Source organism: Pseudorca crassidens, chromosome 6 (assembly GCF_039906515.1).
Source record: "Pseudorca crassidens isolate mPseCra1 chromosome 6, mPseCra1.hap1, whole genome shotgun sequence".
Classification (NCBI taxonomy): Eukaryota; Metazoa; Chordata; class Mammalia; order Artiodactyla; family Delphinidae; genus Pseudorca; species Pseudorca crassidens.
In genome coordinates, this window is record NC_090301.1 from 53,137,110 (window position 1) to 53,151,294 (window position 14,185).

The 14,185-nt window shown below is 32.4% G+C and overlaps 1 protein-coding gene across 2 annotated transcripts in view; it reads left to right on the forward strand.

The window, feature by feature from the left end:
• CWC22 (CWC22 spliceosome associated protein homolog) overlaps positions 1 to 14,185 on the forward strand; it is a 63,606-nt gene that overhangs the window by 36,320 nt on the left and 13,101 nt on the right. For both annotated transcript variants that reach the window (XM_067741338.1, XM_067741340.1), the window contains 6 exons: positions 2,214 to 2,349; positions 2,440 to 2,646; positions 2,737 to 2,799; positions 6,984 to 7,088; positions 8,358 to 8,439; positions 12,016 to 12,076. In XM_067741338.1, the coding sequence (XP_067597439.1) occupies positions 2,214 to 2,349; positions 2,440 to 2,646; positions 2,737 to 2,799; positions 6,984 to 7,088; positions 8,358 to 8,439; positions 12,016 to 12,076 (654 nt within the window). The remainder of the gene's footprint in view (positions 1 to 2,213; positions 2,350 to 2,439; positions 2,647 to 2,736; positions 2,800 to 6,983; positions 7,089 to 8,357; positions 8,440 to 12,015; positions 12,077 to 14,185) is intronic.

A 14,185-nucleotide genomic window follows, 5' to 3' on the forward strand; every position in this document is an offset into this window, starting at 1 on the left:
AAATTTGGTTCCATTCAGTGGCATTAGACCACAGGCTTGATGCCACTTCAGTGACATCTTTGTTTTGATTTATAGTCCTTTGGAAAAGTATGTTGAATATTTTAATTTTAGAACTATAATAAGTGCATTTTTTAATATAAAGAGGAACCCAGAACAAGTGTTTTATCAAATTTATCTAACTCTTAATACTGTACTTGGTTACTTTACTACATATTTTTCCTTCAAAGAGTGTAGTGTGTTGGGTTTTTCTTTTTTCTTCTTTTTTTTTTTTTTTTTACTTATTTACTTATTTATTTTTGGCTGCATTGGGTCTTTGTTGCTGCACACGGGCTTTCTCTAGTTGCAGCAAGTGCGGGCTGCTCTTCGTTGTGGTGCGTGGGCTTCTCACTGCAGTGTCTTTTCTTGTTGCGGAGCACGGGCTGTAGGTGCACGGGCTTCAGTAGTTGTGGCTCGCGGGCTCTAGAGCGCAGGCGCAGTAGTTGTGGTGCACCGGCTTAGTTGCTCCGTGGCATGTGGGATCTTCCCGGACCAGGGATTGAACCTGTGTCCCCTGCATTGGCAGGCGGATTCTTGTCCACTGTGCCACCAGGGAAGCCCGTGTAATGTGTTTTTATTTAAAAAGTTGCTATTTCTTCTTTTCCCTGTACCTAAGTGTTCATGAAAACCTAATAGCTGATATTCTTTAAAAAGAATGCTGTTTCCCACAACTGCATAGTATATGTGTATATTCATATATATAACTACATAGTATATGCATATATTCATATATTCTTAGAATCAGTTTATAAAATATTGTAGATTAAATAATTTTAATCTATTTTAAATGCAGAAATTTATCATTTTATTATTTAGTTTTTGTTTTTATTTTCTTCCACTGTTTGAGAGTTTTGATTTAGCTCCATTTTAAACGTGAAAATAGTAAAATTGCTCTTGTTCATACTCACAGTTTTCCTTCAGATATATACTGTTGTTTTTAAAATTATATCTATACATAAGGAAGAATTTTGAAGTCACACTTAATCTTATTTCTCTAACATTTAATAATATTTTAGTTTTTTCCTATATGAAATTCTTTCCACTATTCACTTTAAGAAACCTTTTAGATTTTAACCTAGTCATATTATTACAGTGATAATTTTCTACTTAAGACCATGGAAACTTAATTTCACATGTCTGTAAACCTAATTTCATAATCTGTAACAGCACAGATATTATGTTTCAGTTTTTGAATGTATATTACACTTATATTGGAGATATTTTTGGCATTGACATAAACCAGTTAAAATGATAAATATTTTAAATCTTCCAAACTGTGGTACCGGGCAATGTTTTCTTGTCCCTAACGTAAGACTTCAACCTCGCCTGCCTTTCCAAAATAAAAGCAGTATGTAATTTTGATGTTGTGCTAAATGTAAGAGGATATTTTCCTGTGTTGAGATTTGGATTTTGTTTCTCTCCATCTCAAATAAGAGTCTAGTTTTAAAAAGGCATATATATGGTCTTTTGAACATGCTTCCTAAGTCCATTTTCTTTTACAGCAAAGCTTGTCAGTAGACCTTTATTCCCTCTCTACCTGGCATTGTTTATAAAATTCTAAATTTTGACCATGGCCAGTGTAGAGTTTGATTTAATTAAAAATAGAATATTCAAAACTGTTGTTGTATGCTATAAATTACTGGAAAGATATTTTCTGAGAAAATCAGTATTCATGTAACTTAAGAACTATTTGCTAACAGTTGCTGAGAGAATGAATTGGGAAATGAATATAGAGTTGTGGTCATGGAGAAGGATATAAAAAGAATCATGTTACTGTTCTTCATATAGTAATTATGAAAATATCTCAGATTAAAAATTAGTAAATGACTTTTTAACTTATATTTTGAGGTTAATTATGGCATTTCCTATAGCTAATATATATTTCCTATATAGAGAGTATAAGAAGAATATTTCTTCTGGAGATAAATCATATAATTGTATTCAGTGTAGTAAATTAAGACTTTTGGAAAAATCCTCAGAAAATTCTTAACAGATGCATAATGGAAGTGAAAGAAAAACTGTATCCCATATTTGGAGTATTTTTATGTACATTATAAATCTTTGCTCATCATCATCTAGCAAAAGCTAGATTTACTAATTTTTAAAATGACCGTCAGTAGTAGATTAATATATGTAAAAGCATTTTCTCTATTCTATGTGTCTTCATTCTGTTCAAGGCTCATGAAGTTTTATGCTTAGAAATGCTCACTTTGCTCCTGGAAAGACCAACAGATGATAGTGTTGAAGTAGCTATTGGTTTTCTTAAGGAATGTGGTCTCAAATTAACACAAGTGTCACCAAGAGGAATCAATGGTAAGTATTTATCCTTGGTTTGATATTGAGCTTTTATTTGAGTATTGTAATATGTATTGCTTAGTTTATTTTCTTTCGGCTTAACTTTAGCTATATTTGAACGTCTTCGAAACATTCTCCATGAGTCTGAAATTGACAAAAGAGTTCAGTATATGATTGAAGTGATGTTTGCTGTAAGGAAGGATGGATTCAAGGACCACCCTGTTGTTCTAGAAGGACTTGACTTAGTGGAAGAAGATGATCAGTTCACCCATATGCTCCCTCTGGAAGATGACTATAATCCAGAAGATGTTCTTAGTAAGTCAGGGGTAGGCGTTGGGAAGTGGAGTACAAACAAATGTAAATACAGAAAATAAACACTAACTTAACTTTTAATTTTTTTTTGAGATGTTTTCAAGATGGATCCTAATTTTATGGAGAATGAAGAGAAGTACAAAGCTATTAAGAAGGGTATGTAGAATTTTACAAAATAATTTCCTTTGGATAAGTAGAAGCAATTTATGTAATTATATAGTACTGATAGAATGGTATAGATCACTGACTGCCACCTATTGAAATATTTGCTCTGTGAAGCCATTCTCTTCACTGTTTGCCCATGCATTATTTTTCTCTCTAGTGCTTGTCCATGGTATTAGTTCATTCTAAATTATTTAATTTTCCCTCTCCTCTTTCTATTTAATTATTCAGCTCTTAAGCTTCATCCCTCTTAAGAAATATTCATGTATTACCAATGGCCTTTATTTAACTTAAATTGCCACCCAATTTAATATTCAATTCAGTGCTGTACTTTATTATAATGTTCTATACTTCATTATTTGTTGAGGGCAGGTTGATATTTTTCTGATAAAATCAGTCACAGTGCTAGATATGGTATTGGTATTTAATATACTTAATAAATGGATAAATTGATTATTTTATCATTTGTACATCATTAGTATATTGTAAGCACTAACTTTGTACAGATACTGGTTTGTATTTTGTTTTTGCCATTACTAGCTTAGTCACCTAGAACAAATTGCTTGTTTGATGTAATGTTACTTGTTTGTGTAAGGATAAATAAAACACAGTGTTTTATATTGCCACAGAGCATGTATTTAGACACTGGTACTGGGTGGTTTTTTTGTTTTTTTTTTCATGTGTGTCATTATTTTTCTTCTAAAGCTAATATCCAGAGCTACTTATATCATTCTATTATATTCTGTTACATAATTATATATATTATTTTATATATTATAATTATATAATAATTTCATCGGTTTTTTTACCTTGAGTTGTGATTTTTACCTGACAAATACTTGCAGCTCTGAAAGCTCCTAGGAAGAGAGAGCAGAGACGTAGAACTCTTGTCATTGCTGCGTTCTATGCTTTAGTCACGCTTAGAAGTCAAATGTTGACGGGTAAAGGTGTAAGAAGCTTCCAGTTTTATACGTTATCCTAAAAATCTGGTACAGCAAATATGTTTCTCTCTTTAGTTGCTGTTTTCCTAGGGGGGGTTTCACTGCAACAGCCAGATTCCTTTTTCTCTAATAAATTTAGTTTTCAAACATGGAGAAACCCCTTAAACCCATTTTCTTCTTTTCTTATGAACTTCTTTTTCTACTGTCTCCCTAAAAGACAGCAAATGATTTTGTGGAATTCTTAATATACCTGGTATGGTTTTGTTTATTTATTTATTTTTTTTGAACTTGGAAATTCCCCATCCATTTCTCTGGGCTCTTGGCAGTTGGCCAAGAAAGTTGTACTTTTCTTTATTATAACATTTCTTAAACTCTGTGGTCTCAAGATCCCTTTACACTCTTCAAAATTGTTGAGGACTCCAAAGAGCTTTTGTTTATGTGAGTTGTATCTATTGACATTTACTTATTAGAAATTAAAACTGATAACATAAAAAATATTAGATGATTTCAAAATAATAATAAACATAGTACATATTTGCATGTTACATGTTTTTATGAAAATAACTACAAAAAGAAATTTAAGAAAAAGAATAGCATGTTTTATATATTTTGTGCAGTTTAATGTTTGGCCTAATAGGAAACAGTTGGATTCTCATATTGTTTCTGATTTCAATCTGTTGCAGTAGGTTATTTTGATTGAAATATATGATGGAAATTTAGCCTAACCACAGATACGTTGTTGGAAAAGGAGGAGTATTTTAATAGCCTTTTCAGAATTATAATTGTGTATATTTCTGTTTAATACTATTGCAATCAATATTTAGTAGCTTCTTAATGATTTAATTGCATTGTGAAACCTGAAACAATATCCACAAATTTTCATACTTTGTTAACATTAAAATCCATTGGCCTGTCACTTTGAATGGATCTTTTACTCATGCGTGATTTCATAACATGTTGCATTGGTCATTTGGAAAATACTGATTCACTGAATTATTCACATCTTCCAAGTATTAACTTGTTAACATTTTCAAAATTAAATTGACACATTAATACAATGTCAAGAAATCACATTTATTCATATTACCACCTATCTTATCAGAAAAGTCTAAGTATTGGGAAGCTGTCAAGCTCACAGGGATGGATACAAGTTTTCCAAAATTCTAATTTCCTCTTGAAAACTCTTAATTTGATCATGGTGGCAAATACCTGAAAATACCTGTGTTCATTTTCCTTGAAATGATAGTCTCACTTTGTTTATATTTGAGAAAATGTCTGGTAAATACCTAACAACTCTAGTTTGTCTGCCATTCTTTCAAGTAAAAATGAAAAATATGGCTAATTCATCTTGCATCTCAGTCACACAAGTGCTTTTCCTTGAGATAGCCACCACCGTTGTACGTTTGTCTTTAACAGAAGTGCTATATATAAACTCCATATTTTCTTACTCAGACTATTATAAATGCCAATACTCAAGGGCTAAGATTTAACAAAATTAATAATTTTATATTTTTTCTTCAAGGGCATTCTTAAATGAAACTCTGTGTGTGTGTGTGTGTGTGTGTGTGTGTGTGTGTTTCCCTCTACTACAATAGTGTGGCAGTAAAGAATACAATGACTGCTAGTGCAGTTCAATACCTTGATTTTGCTCAAGATGCAGCAAGTTTTAACCCTTCTTGCTTTTGCATCATCATTTCAGATGTCAGCACAGTGAAAAGGCAGATAATATTTTGGTATTATTATGAAAATAGTTTGACCTCACAGACTACCTGACAAGTCTCAGTGATTCCCCCCAGGACTCACAGACCATGCTTGGAAACCACTGCTTTATTCAGTTAATAAAATCCAGTTGTCATGGCCTAAGTGATTTCAGTAAGTAGATCTTAAAGTGAAGAGATAAGGAGAGGATGTAAATGACTAGACAATCCATTTGACCTTAATTCTTTCAGAAAATGTTCTAGAGTTGGCATTAAAAAATGGCTGCAGCAGGAAGTGGGCACAGCTTTAGTAATTAGCACCTTAGAGTGACCCAGGTGTACTTGTGTTTTAGGTCTTACAGCATTTGGGAAAACAGCAGGAGTGCCTGTCTTCCTACTATTGAATACTAAACAGTTTCCTCTTTTAAAGGTCTGTCTAACCCACTTTATGTCATAATAAACTAGACACTTAAGATCATTTCTTGAAGTCACAATTTGTTAGAAGTATTCTCAAGGAGACTTGCGTGCCAGCTAAGGGCTGAATGACAACTCTCCATTTTTGTAAAATGATTTGTTTCTCACAGTAGGAAGTTCTCTGCTAACATTAAGTATTACATGTGGCTCCTGATGTATATTACTTGGTTAAATATAAGGAAATTAGAATTTTCCTAAAACTTATTTGACCCCCAAACTATATTAAGTCCTGTCTGATTATAATAAAAATGCAAAAGTGAATTGTTGTCTAGGTTTGTAAAATCTTTGTCAGACAGATAGAGCACATACCATTGGGCAAAATACGATTCTGGTTTTTGTCATTTATTACTATTAACATGATGACAGGCCTTATGTAGTCTCTTATTTACATCACTGTTTTCGCCCAGTTCTTAATGTGACATGTATTTTAAGAAATGATATTCCAATGAAGTGCTCATCTTACCAGTTTTTCTTAAAGGCCTTTAAACTTCCATTTCTATTGTACATATGCAAAGTCTATGGATTGTAATGTTCTATTTAATAAGTATATATTTTAATAAAAATCTCACCACTATTTATGTAAAGTGAATGCTAAATTACACAATTTTTTCTTCTCCCTTCTTTGTCTTTCAAAAAACATTCTTAGCCTAAATTCTTGTTTTCTATAGCTAGCCTTAGCTTCTTATGATAAATTATCTTCTTTCTGATGATGAACTAATATTTTGACTCCGATATGCTAACTTCTCTTCCTAATTTATTGTTCCAGTGCTCTTGCTCTTTTGGAAAACCTTCATCTGCTTTTTTTTTGTTCTTCTCATCCCTTGCTTGTTTCATGGCCACTTTCTATCTGGCAGAAGAATTACACATATGGCTTTCTCTAGTCAAATTAGTTACAATGCTCTGTGAACACTCAGGCAATAACATACGGCCTGTGTGATCATCTTCACTGGTTGATAAACTGTTACACCACTGTGGGTTGCAGTGAACTGAGAATTATCTTCTTGGAATGAGATGCATTTATATCCCTTGCTCATTCATATTTTCTAAACCTACTTTTTTCTTTTAGAAATTCTTGATGAAGGAGATAGTGACTCAAACACAGACCAAGATGCTGGGAGTAGTGAAGAGGAGGAGGAAGAAGAGGAGGAAGAGGGAGAAGAAGATGAAGAAGGTAAAAGTGTAGCTTATTCAAATGAAACTGTAAAATACTCCCAAGGTAATCTGCTGTACTCCTCTAAAACAGTGGCTCTTAATCTGTGGAGGGTTGCAAGCGATGCTGCTGGCATCTAATGGGTGAAGGCTGGAGATGCTGTGAAACATCCTGTGAGTCATAAGACTGCCCCCCACAGCAAAGTATCAGTATTGGCAAGGTTGGAAGACCCTGCTCGGAAAGTATTAAACAAGGAAATTCATTTTTTAATATCAACATAATTTTAACTTGACATTTTATGACTTTGATTATAAACTCTGAAAAGGGTACATTCATGTTGAGGGCATGTGATTTATGTTACCCTGACATGAATGTAACAGATGAGAGTGACTAGATATTTGCTCTTTATGTTGGAAAAATAGAGTGGAGAGGCCCAAAGCTATATTTGAACAGAAGCAGGCATGATGTTCTTCCTCTTCAGCTTTGATTATATTATTTCACAGGAAAATAAGCTCAGAACTTTACTTTGGTTAAGTCTCAGTTAAAACATCAGAACATACACTGGTCAATATTTACTTACGTTACATATTTGAAAATATTAAAAGTATATCTTTCCCTTTTAGGGCGTAATGTTCTGTCTTAGAGTATAGTAGCTCTTCTACAACATAGTTTATAAAAATGAGTTTGATTTTTTCCAATGTCTTCCTCATTTAAAACATCTCCTAACCATGTACTACATTTATTTAACTTTAGCATTTCTTTGTTTTAATGTGAAAATACTATTCAAATAAAAACTATTAAATGTTTATAAGGAAAGTTTTCATGCATTAGGTAAGAGAAAATTTTAACAAATATTCATATTACTGTTGGACCCATTAAACCTGTCATGATGATCCAGTGTTCTCTGAAACTGAATTTCTACCCATAAGTTACAGTTCTTTCAAATTATCAAGGTAACGGTTTGTAAATATGGAAATAATGTTTTACCAAACAACAGCATGAGTGCAGCCTTTTATAATGTCTAAATGAGCAGGTAACACAGAAACAAAAATAGTTTTCCTGGCTTGGTTCTGGACTTCTTTGAGGTGAATAAACTTATTAAAATACTCTAAGATATGGCAAAAGACTAGAAATAGTTACTTTGAATTCTGTAAATACTAACTTATACTGTAGAAGAGAGTGTTATTAAACTCATAGATTCTAAATAGATTATGAAAATATTATACAGGGATACATTTTCAGTTCACATTTATTTGTGTAGTTTTATAATTTTGTTATGTTTAATTTCAGGACAAACGGTGACTATTCATGACAAAACAGAAATTAATCTAGTCTCATTTCGTCGTACAATTTATCTTGCTATTCAGTCAAGGTAAGGTACTGTAGATCAGTTCATCCTTATTTTTGACAGGGGATGGGCAAGCAGATGGGATTTTTAGAATCTGTTAACAGAAAACTAGACACTATTGCAGGGAGTCTCAAACTACTTGCCTCTACCCCCATCCCAAGCCCCAGTTAATAGATTCCTGCTGTTGGTTCTTCACTTCAAGAGCAAATTGTCTTTACTTATCTGTTGCGTAATTAAATGTTTTTCTTTTTAAAGCTATGTCATTTCTTATGTTTAAATATCACTAATAACCTTAAAACAATTCTACATTACAGAGTTAGCACAGTGTTTAATTGTGTAGTGGAAGTTTAATGTTTTATTTTTTTTTAATTTGGTTTCTAACTCTGGCTCTAAGCAGAGAAACACTGTTATGATGACGTTTGGACACTTGACTTGTTGTGCAAATGGAAATGAATATGAACGGAAGTAGGAATTAGGAAGGTTTTAAGGACCCTTTGAAGTAATGTTAAGCAAGAACTACTATGATGTCATGAAAACAACCTATTCCCTTTGAAGGCAGTGACTTTGGTTTTAAAGAGAAATAAATGAAAATATTAAATGCTTAGTACATCTGTTGTTTCGAATGGTAATCAGCCTATTGATCTAGTGGGCACCGTGTATATTTTACAGTGGAGAAGGAATATTTTCTCTGTTTTGTTTTGTTACTAGGTTTTGTATATTTCCATTTAGTATGATGTAATAGCAAAAATGATTCATAAGTAGGAGTCGTCTTGTTTTCAGTCTGTCTGAAAACTTTTTGGCTTAGATTCGTCTTCAAAAAGAGAAATGTTAAACAGCAAAACATTGCTAAGAAATTTTTTTGCTTTACCCTTACATGTTTCTTTGCCTTTCACATGAAAGGAAAACCTATTAAATGTTTTTTTATACAAACTTAAAAGTGAGAAATTTTTGTTTTAAGTAGCTATTCTTAGAGTTTGACCTTTTATTTGTTTGTCCTTTTTTTTAGAAATTCAATAGTAATCAGTTGTAAAGAGCAGATTCACTGCTTTAATATTGCTATTAACACTAACTTTGAAGAGTCACAGTGGAGCTCTTTGAATTATTATTTAAAAGAAACTTTGTTTTTTAAGCGATCTAACCTTGATAACCTCTGAATCACACAAAAAGATTTGAAAAACTAAAACATTAGACAAGTGACAGCCACTATTATATAGTGGCACCAATTCTAGTAACAGTACAATAAGTACTGTCTTATGTGTTATTTGTTAAGAGTCTCAGCCCCTAAATGCCTAATAAAAATAATTTTAGGAAGTAAACACAACTTTGATAAAAAGGTGTTTAAAGGACTTGGTTGGGAGACTCATGTAATGGGATTATAAAATGTAAAAACATTACGAAACAAATATTATTCTAGATGAATAAGTAATGTTGGTCATTAAAACAGCTAAAGTGGTTTACTTTATCTTTTTAAAGCAACAGTACTTAGTAGTAATGATGAGTTCAGTTAGATACACGGAAAGATTACTGGTGGAAATTTAAATTGGTGCATTCTTTATGGAAAGCCTTTTGGCAGCATGAATCAGTGGCTTAGTTTGATTGCCATTTGACCCTTCTTTTTCATTGTTTCTCAAAGAAATACATATTGACAGAGAATTATACACAGAATTGTTCAAAGCAAAAAGAGAGGGGGAGAGAGAGAGAGAGAATCTTATTGCCCAGTATGAATAATCAAAATGTTCAATTTATACCACCATTGAAAATTAGGTTAATGGAGCATTGGTACTGATGCGGGCAAGTGGTCTGATTTATTGTTAGGTGGGGATAAAAACTAATAATATAGACTATATAATACCATGCTGGTAGCATTATCTTAAGTATACAAATAGGAAGGCAGATTCTAGAAATAATACATTAACATAACACCAGTGGTTATCTTGAGAGGAGGTTGGATTATTTATATAAACTGTTCACTTTTGGAAATCTTCTGAACAAAACCAAGTTCTGGCAACTGAACTATTTGGGGATTTTATTTTTTTACTTTCTTTCCTTTTAGACTTGTTGACTGACCTCAACGGTACTCTGATCTTAATGTTCTGGCTCCTTAAGCAGTCTTCTTTTATTTGTGGAAACATAAAACAACACAACTAGCTTTGCTATTAAAAATTAGACTTTCCTGGTTGTTCTTGCTTTTAAGTGATGTTGAAGCTGTAGCATCAGAGGGAGGTGGGACTTTAATGTCCTCAACAATTTGAAGTTTCTTAAATTGGAGACATCAACAAACCATTTGTAAGCACGGCTTGAAAACTGGCATCATGTAAAGTCTTTTTTCTTTCCCCTTCCCTCAGTCACTATTAATTTGTGTTAAACCTGGAATTCATTTGGTTTAAAATATCAAGCAAATTTAATTCATTTAATATTTACATTTAGTGCAGCTTCAAAACAGTCATGGTAAGTAGTCACCAAATATTTCTAAAGTAAAACAGGAACAAGGGAAATAGACTGTCATACCTTCTCCCTTATTCTTCACTTACTAGATAAAAGGAAAGTTGTAAAAATTTCCATGACCTACTTGACTTGTTTTTCAGAAATTACAGGATTTTCTTCCTGAGTACTAATTCTTTTTTTTTTTGAATAAAAACTAGAAAATATCACATCTTTTAAAATACTTTTTGGTATTGCTATATTATTGAAATTTATCAACTCCAGTCAACTATTTTAATCTTAGAGCTAGATATTGTTTAATATTATTTGTTGTGAAAGCTCTTTCTTGATAGCTTTCTTTTTTTCTTTTTAGTTTTTTTGAAATTCCATTCTACCATCTTGAATTATTACCCCTTTTGTGTTTATGAAACCCAATCAGTAACAGAAGCTGAGGAATAGAGATGAAGTATAAAACTAAATTCATAATTATATTTCAGTGGGTGATTATTTTACACTGCTGTTATCAAAAGATATTAGCATTATTCCTGAATCAAGTTCACACTGAGTTTGATAATTCTCTTAAGTGAAGCATATTGAAGATATTTTTCATGTAATTTATATAAGTGTTGTATAAAAACATTTTTTTCTTTGTAAGTGATTTTGGTTATGTACTGTTTTTATACTTAGTTTTTATATAATGTACAATAGAAGCCCTGTGTTTGGGTATGAATCAAGATAACTTGTAAAGGTGGTGATTAAGCACTGGATGTCATGCTGGGCTCCTGGAACATCTTTTACCTCTTCCTGACTTGGATCAGGAGAAGTGGAAATATTTAGCAGTGTAATAAAAATTTGCTTGCTTTCTGTGTCTATGGATTTGCACATTCTGGACATTGTATATAAATGGAATTATACTGTATGTGGTCTTTATGTCTGACTTCTTTCACTTAGCATAAGTCAAAGTCCATCCATTTTATACTGTAGTATGTATCAGTACTTCATTCCTTGCAGAGTTAAGAACTATGTCTTTTTTATATATACAATACAGTAATATGAAATTATAGTAAAAAAATATTTAAAACAATTATTAAAGTAAGATTTTTATATATGAAAGAGTGCTACAGTTTAAATATGCTGCAGGTTTTTAACCTAATTATTGTGACCGTTTTATCTCTACAGTTTAGATTTTGAAGAGTGTGCTCACAAATTGCTGAAAATGGAGTTTCCTGAGGGTCAAACAGTAAGTTAATACTTTTTTTTCTTTAGGAAATATATACTGGTTATAAAAATGGTTAAGACAGTTAATAGGTTTCATGAATTGAAACAGTAACTCAGTACTGAATACTCATTTTTTTAAATGTAGGTTTTCTAAAATTTTAAAGTAACTCAAAACTTAGGAGTTCTGAGGTGCTTCATATATGCTACTCATTCCAGTGACTTAAATTGGCTGTTTGATTTGGCTTTGGGAAAAGGAGGAAGTCTCTCTGAACCACCACACTTTACACAAATTTCTGAGTGGTTGCCTATAAATCAAATGGTGGCTTAAATACAATAGGAAGTTTGTTCTCTAATGAATTACCTGGTTCCTCTACTTTATGCACTAAAACGTTCTTTTGTCATAGAAGTTGTGAAGATCACCATACATGTTGTTACATTACTTTAATTGCATACAGAAGAATCTGTACCATTTTTTTCATGCGTTAATTCATTTAACAAAATGTATTCAGCATATATTGTATGTCAGGCACTCTGCAAGGTGTCAGGGATTCAGCTGGCCATAAAGTACATTTTAGCCCCCTCTTAGCCCATTAGTCTTATAACTAGTTAGTAAACGTCAGTATTCAAAGTATCGTAGAACCCTAATACCAAGGATAATAAAGACTAGATGGGTGTTTTTTTCTAGTTGTATTCTTATGTATATTATTCCCTGTCCATCTGGATTTTAGATCCTTGGAACCTGAGCCAAGGCTTTCAAGGTTTTGTTTTTAACACCTTCCTTTACATGTAGTAGACAGGTGCAGAGTGAATGTATCAGCTCTACTAGGCTGTTTGGTTTCTAGTTCTTCTAAAAGATCTTCTTGACTATCTGAGCTAAGTTAACGTTAAGTGGAGGTCCTTTGTCTTAAGGCTTTAAATATGTTCTGTTACAGGGATGGGCACACTGTGGCCCAGGCTCACTGCCCATTTTTGTAAATAAAGTTTTATTGGAGTGCAGCTGTGCCCATTGGTTGATGTATTGTGTATGGCTGCTTTTGCCCTATAGCAGCAGAATTGACTAGTTGCAACACAGACTATATAGCCACTAAAGCCTAAAATATTTACTGTCTGGCCTTTTTTTTTTTTTTTTTTTTTTCGGCGGTACGTGGTCCTCTCACTGTTGTGGCCTCTCCTGTTGCGGAGCGCAGGCTCAGCGGCCATGGCTCACGGGCCTAGCCGCTCCGCGGCATGTGGGATTTTCCCGGACCGGGGCATGAACCCGTGTCACCTGCATCGGCAGGTGGACTCTCAACCACTGCACCACCAGAGAAACCCTACTCTCTGGCTTTTTACAGAAAAAGTTTCCCAGCCTTTGTTCAAGAATATAGATTAGTTCTTGAAATGCCATGGTATAGAATTTTGAAAGGAGATTATTCTTTTCAAATTTAAAAAATTATATTTTCCCTCTTAAAGTTTATTTATTGGTATATTAATAATAGTGTACCTATTTGTATTATGGTTCACTTGATGTGTTGTCATTGGAAGGGAATAAATTAGTGAATTAACCTTTAAAATTATAATTGAAACTGAAGTTATAGTATGATCTTGTCACATTATTTGAGGAATACAATTAAGTCATTATAAATTTTATTAATATTAATCCAGAGGATAGTTGTTCTAGAACTTAACTTCAACATATTTTGATAACATTTGGAAGAGTGTCTTAGTGCATCTATTTTCGTGCACTCAAAAGACTCTCCTAAAATCACTATGATATTTAATTAAAATGTTAAAGTATTTAATTATTTTATGCCACAGGGAATAACTGTTGTAATTGCACTTAGTCTAAGGAAGAAAGTAATTTGTTTTTCAGGTAGTGCTGACTTTATTAGCAATGCTATCAGCATATTACCATGTTATATTGTTTAAAACCTGATTACCTGTTAGGTTATTGTAAAATACAGTGTTGGTAGAAGAAGTTGAAAATGTATTTTAGTATATCAAATTAACATTATATGGCAGAACTCAGAAAAGCCTCATTTAAGTTTTTAGTACTATATTAAATTTTGACAAGTACATCTCTTCAGAACTTAGACATTTATAAACATTTTAATTGACGGAACTCGTGACTAATTTTTTAAAAAATTATAAT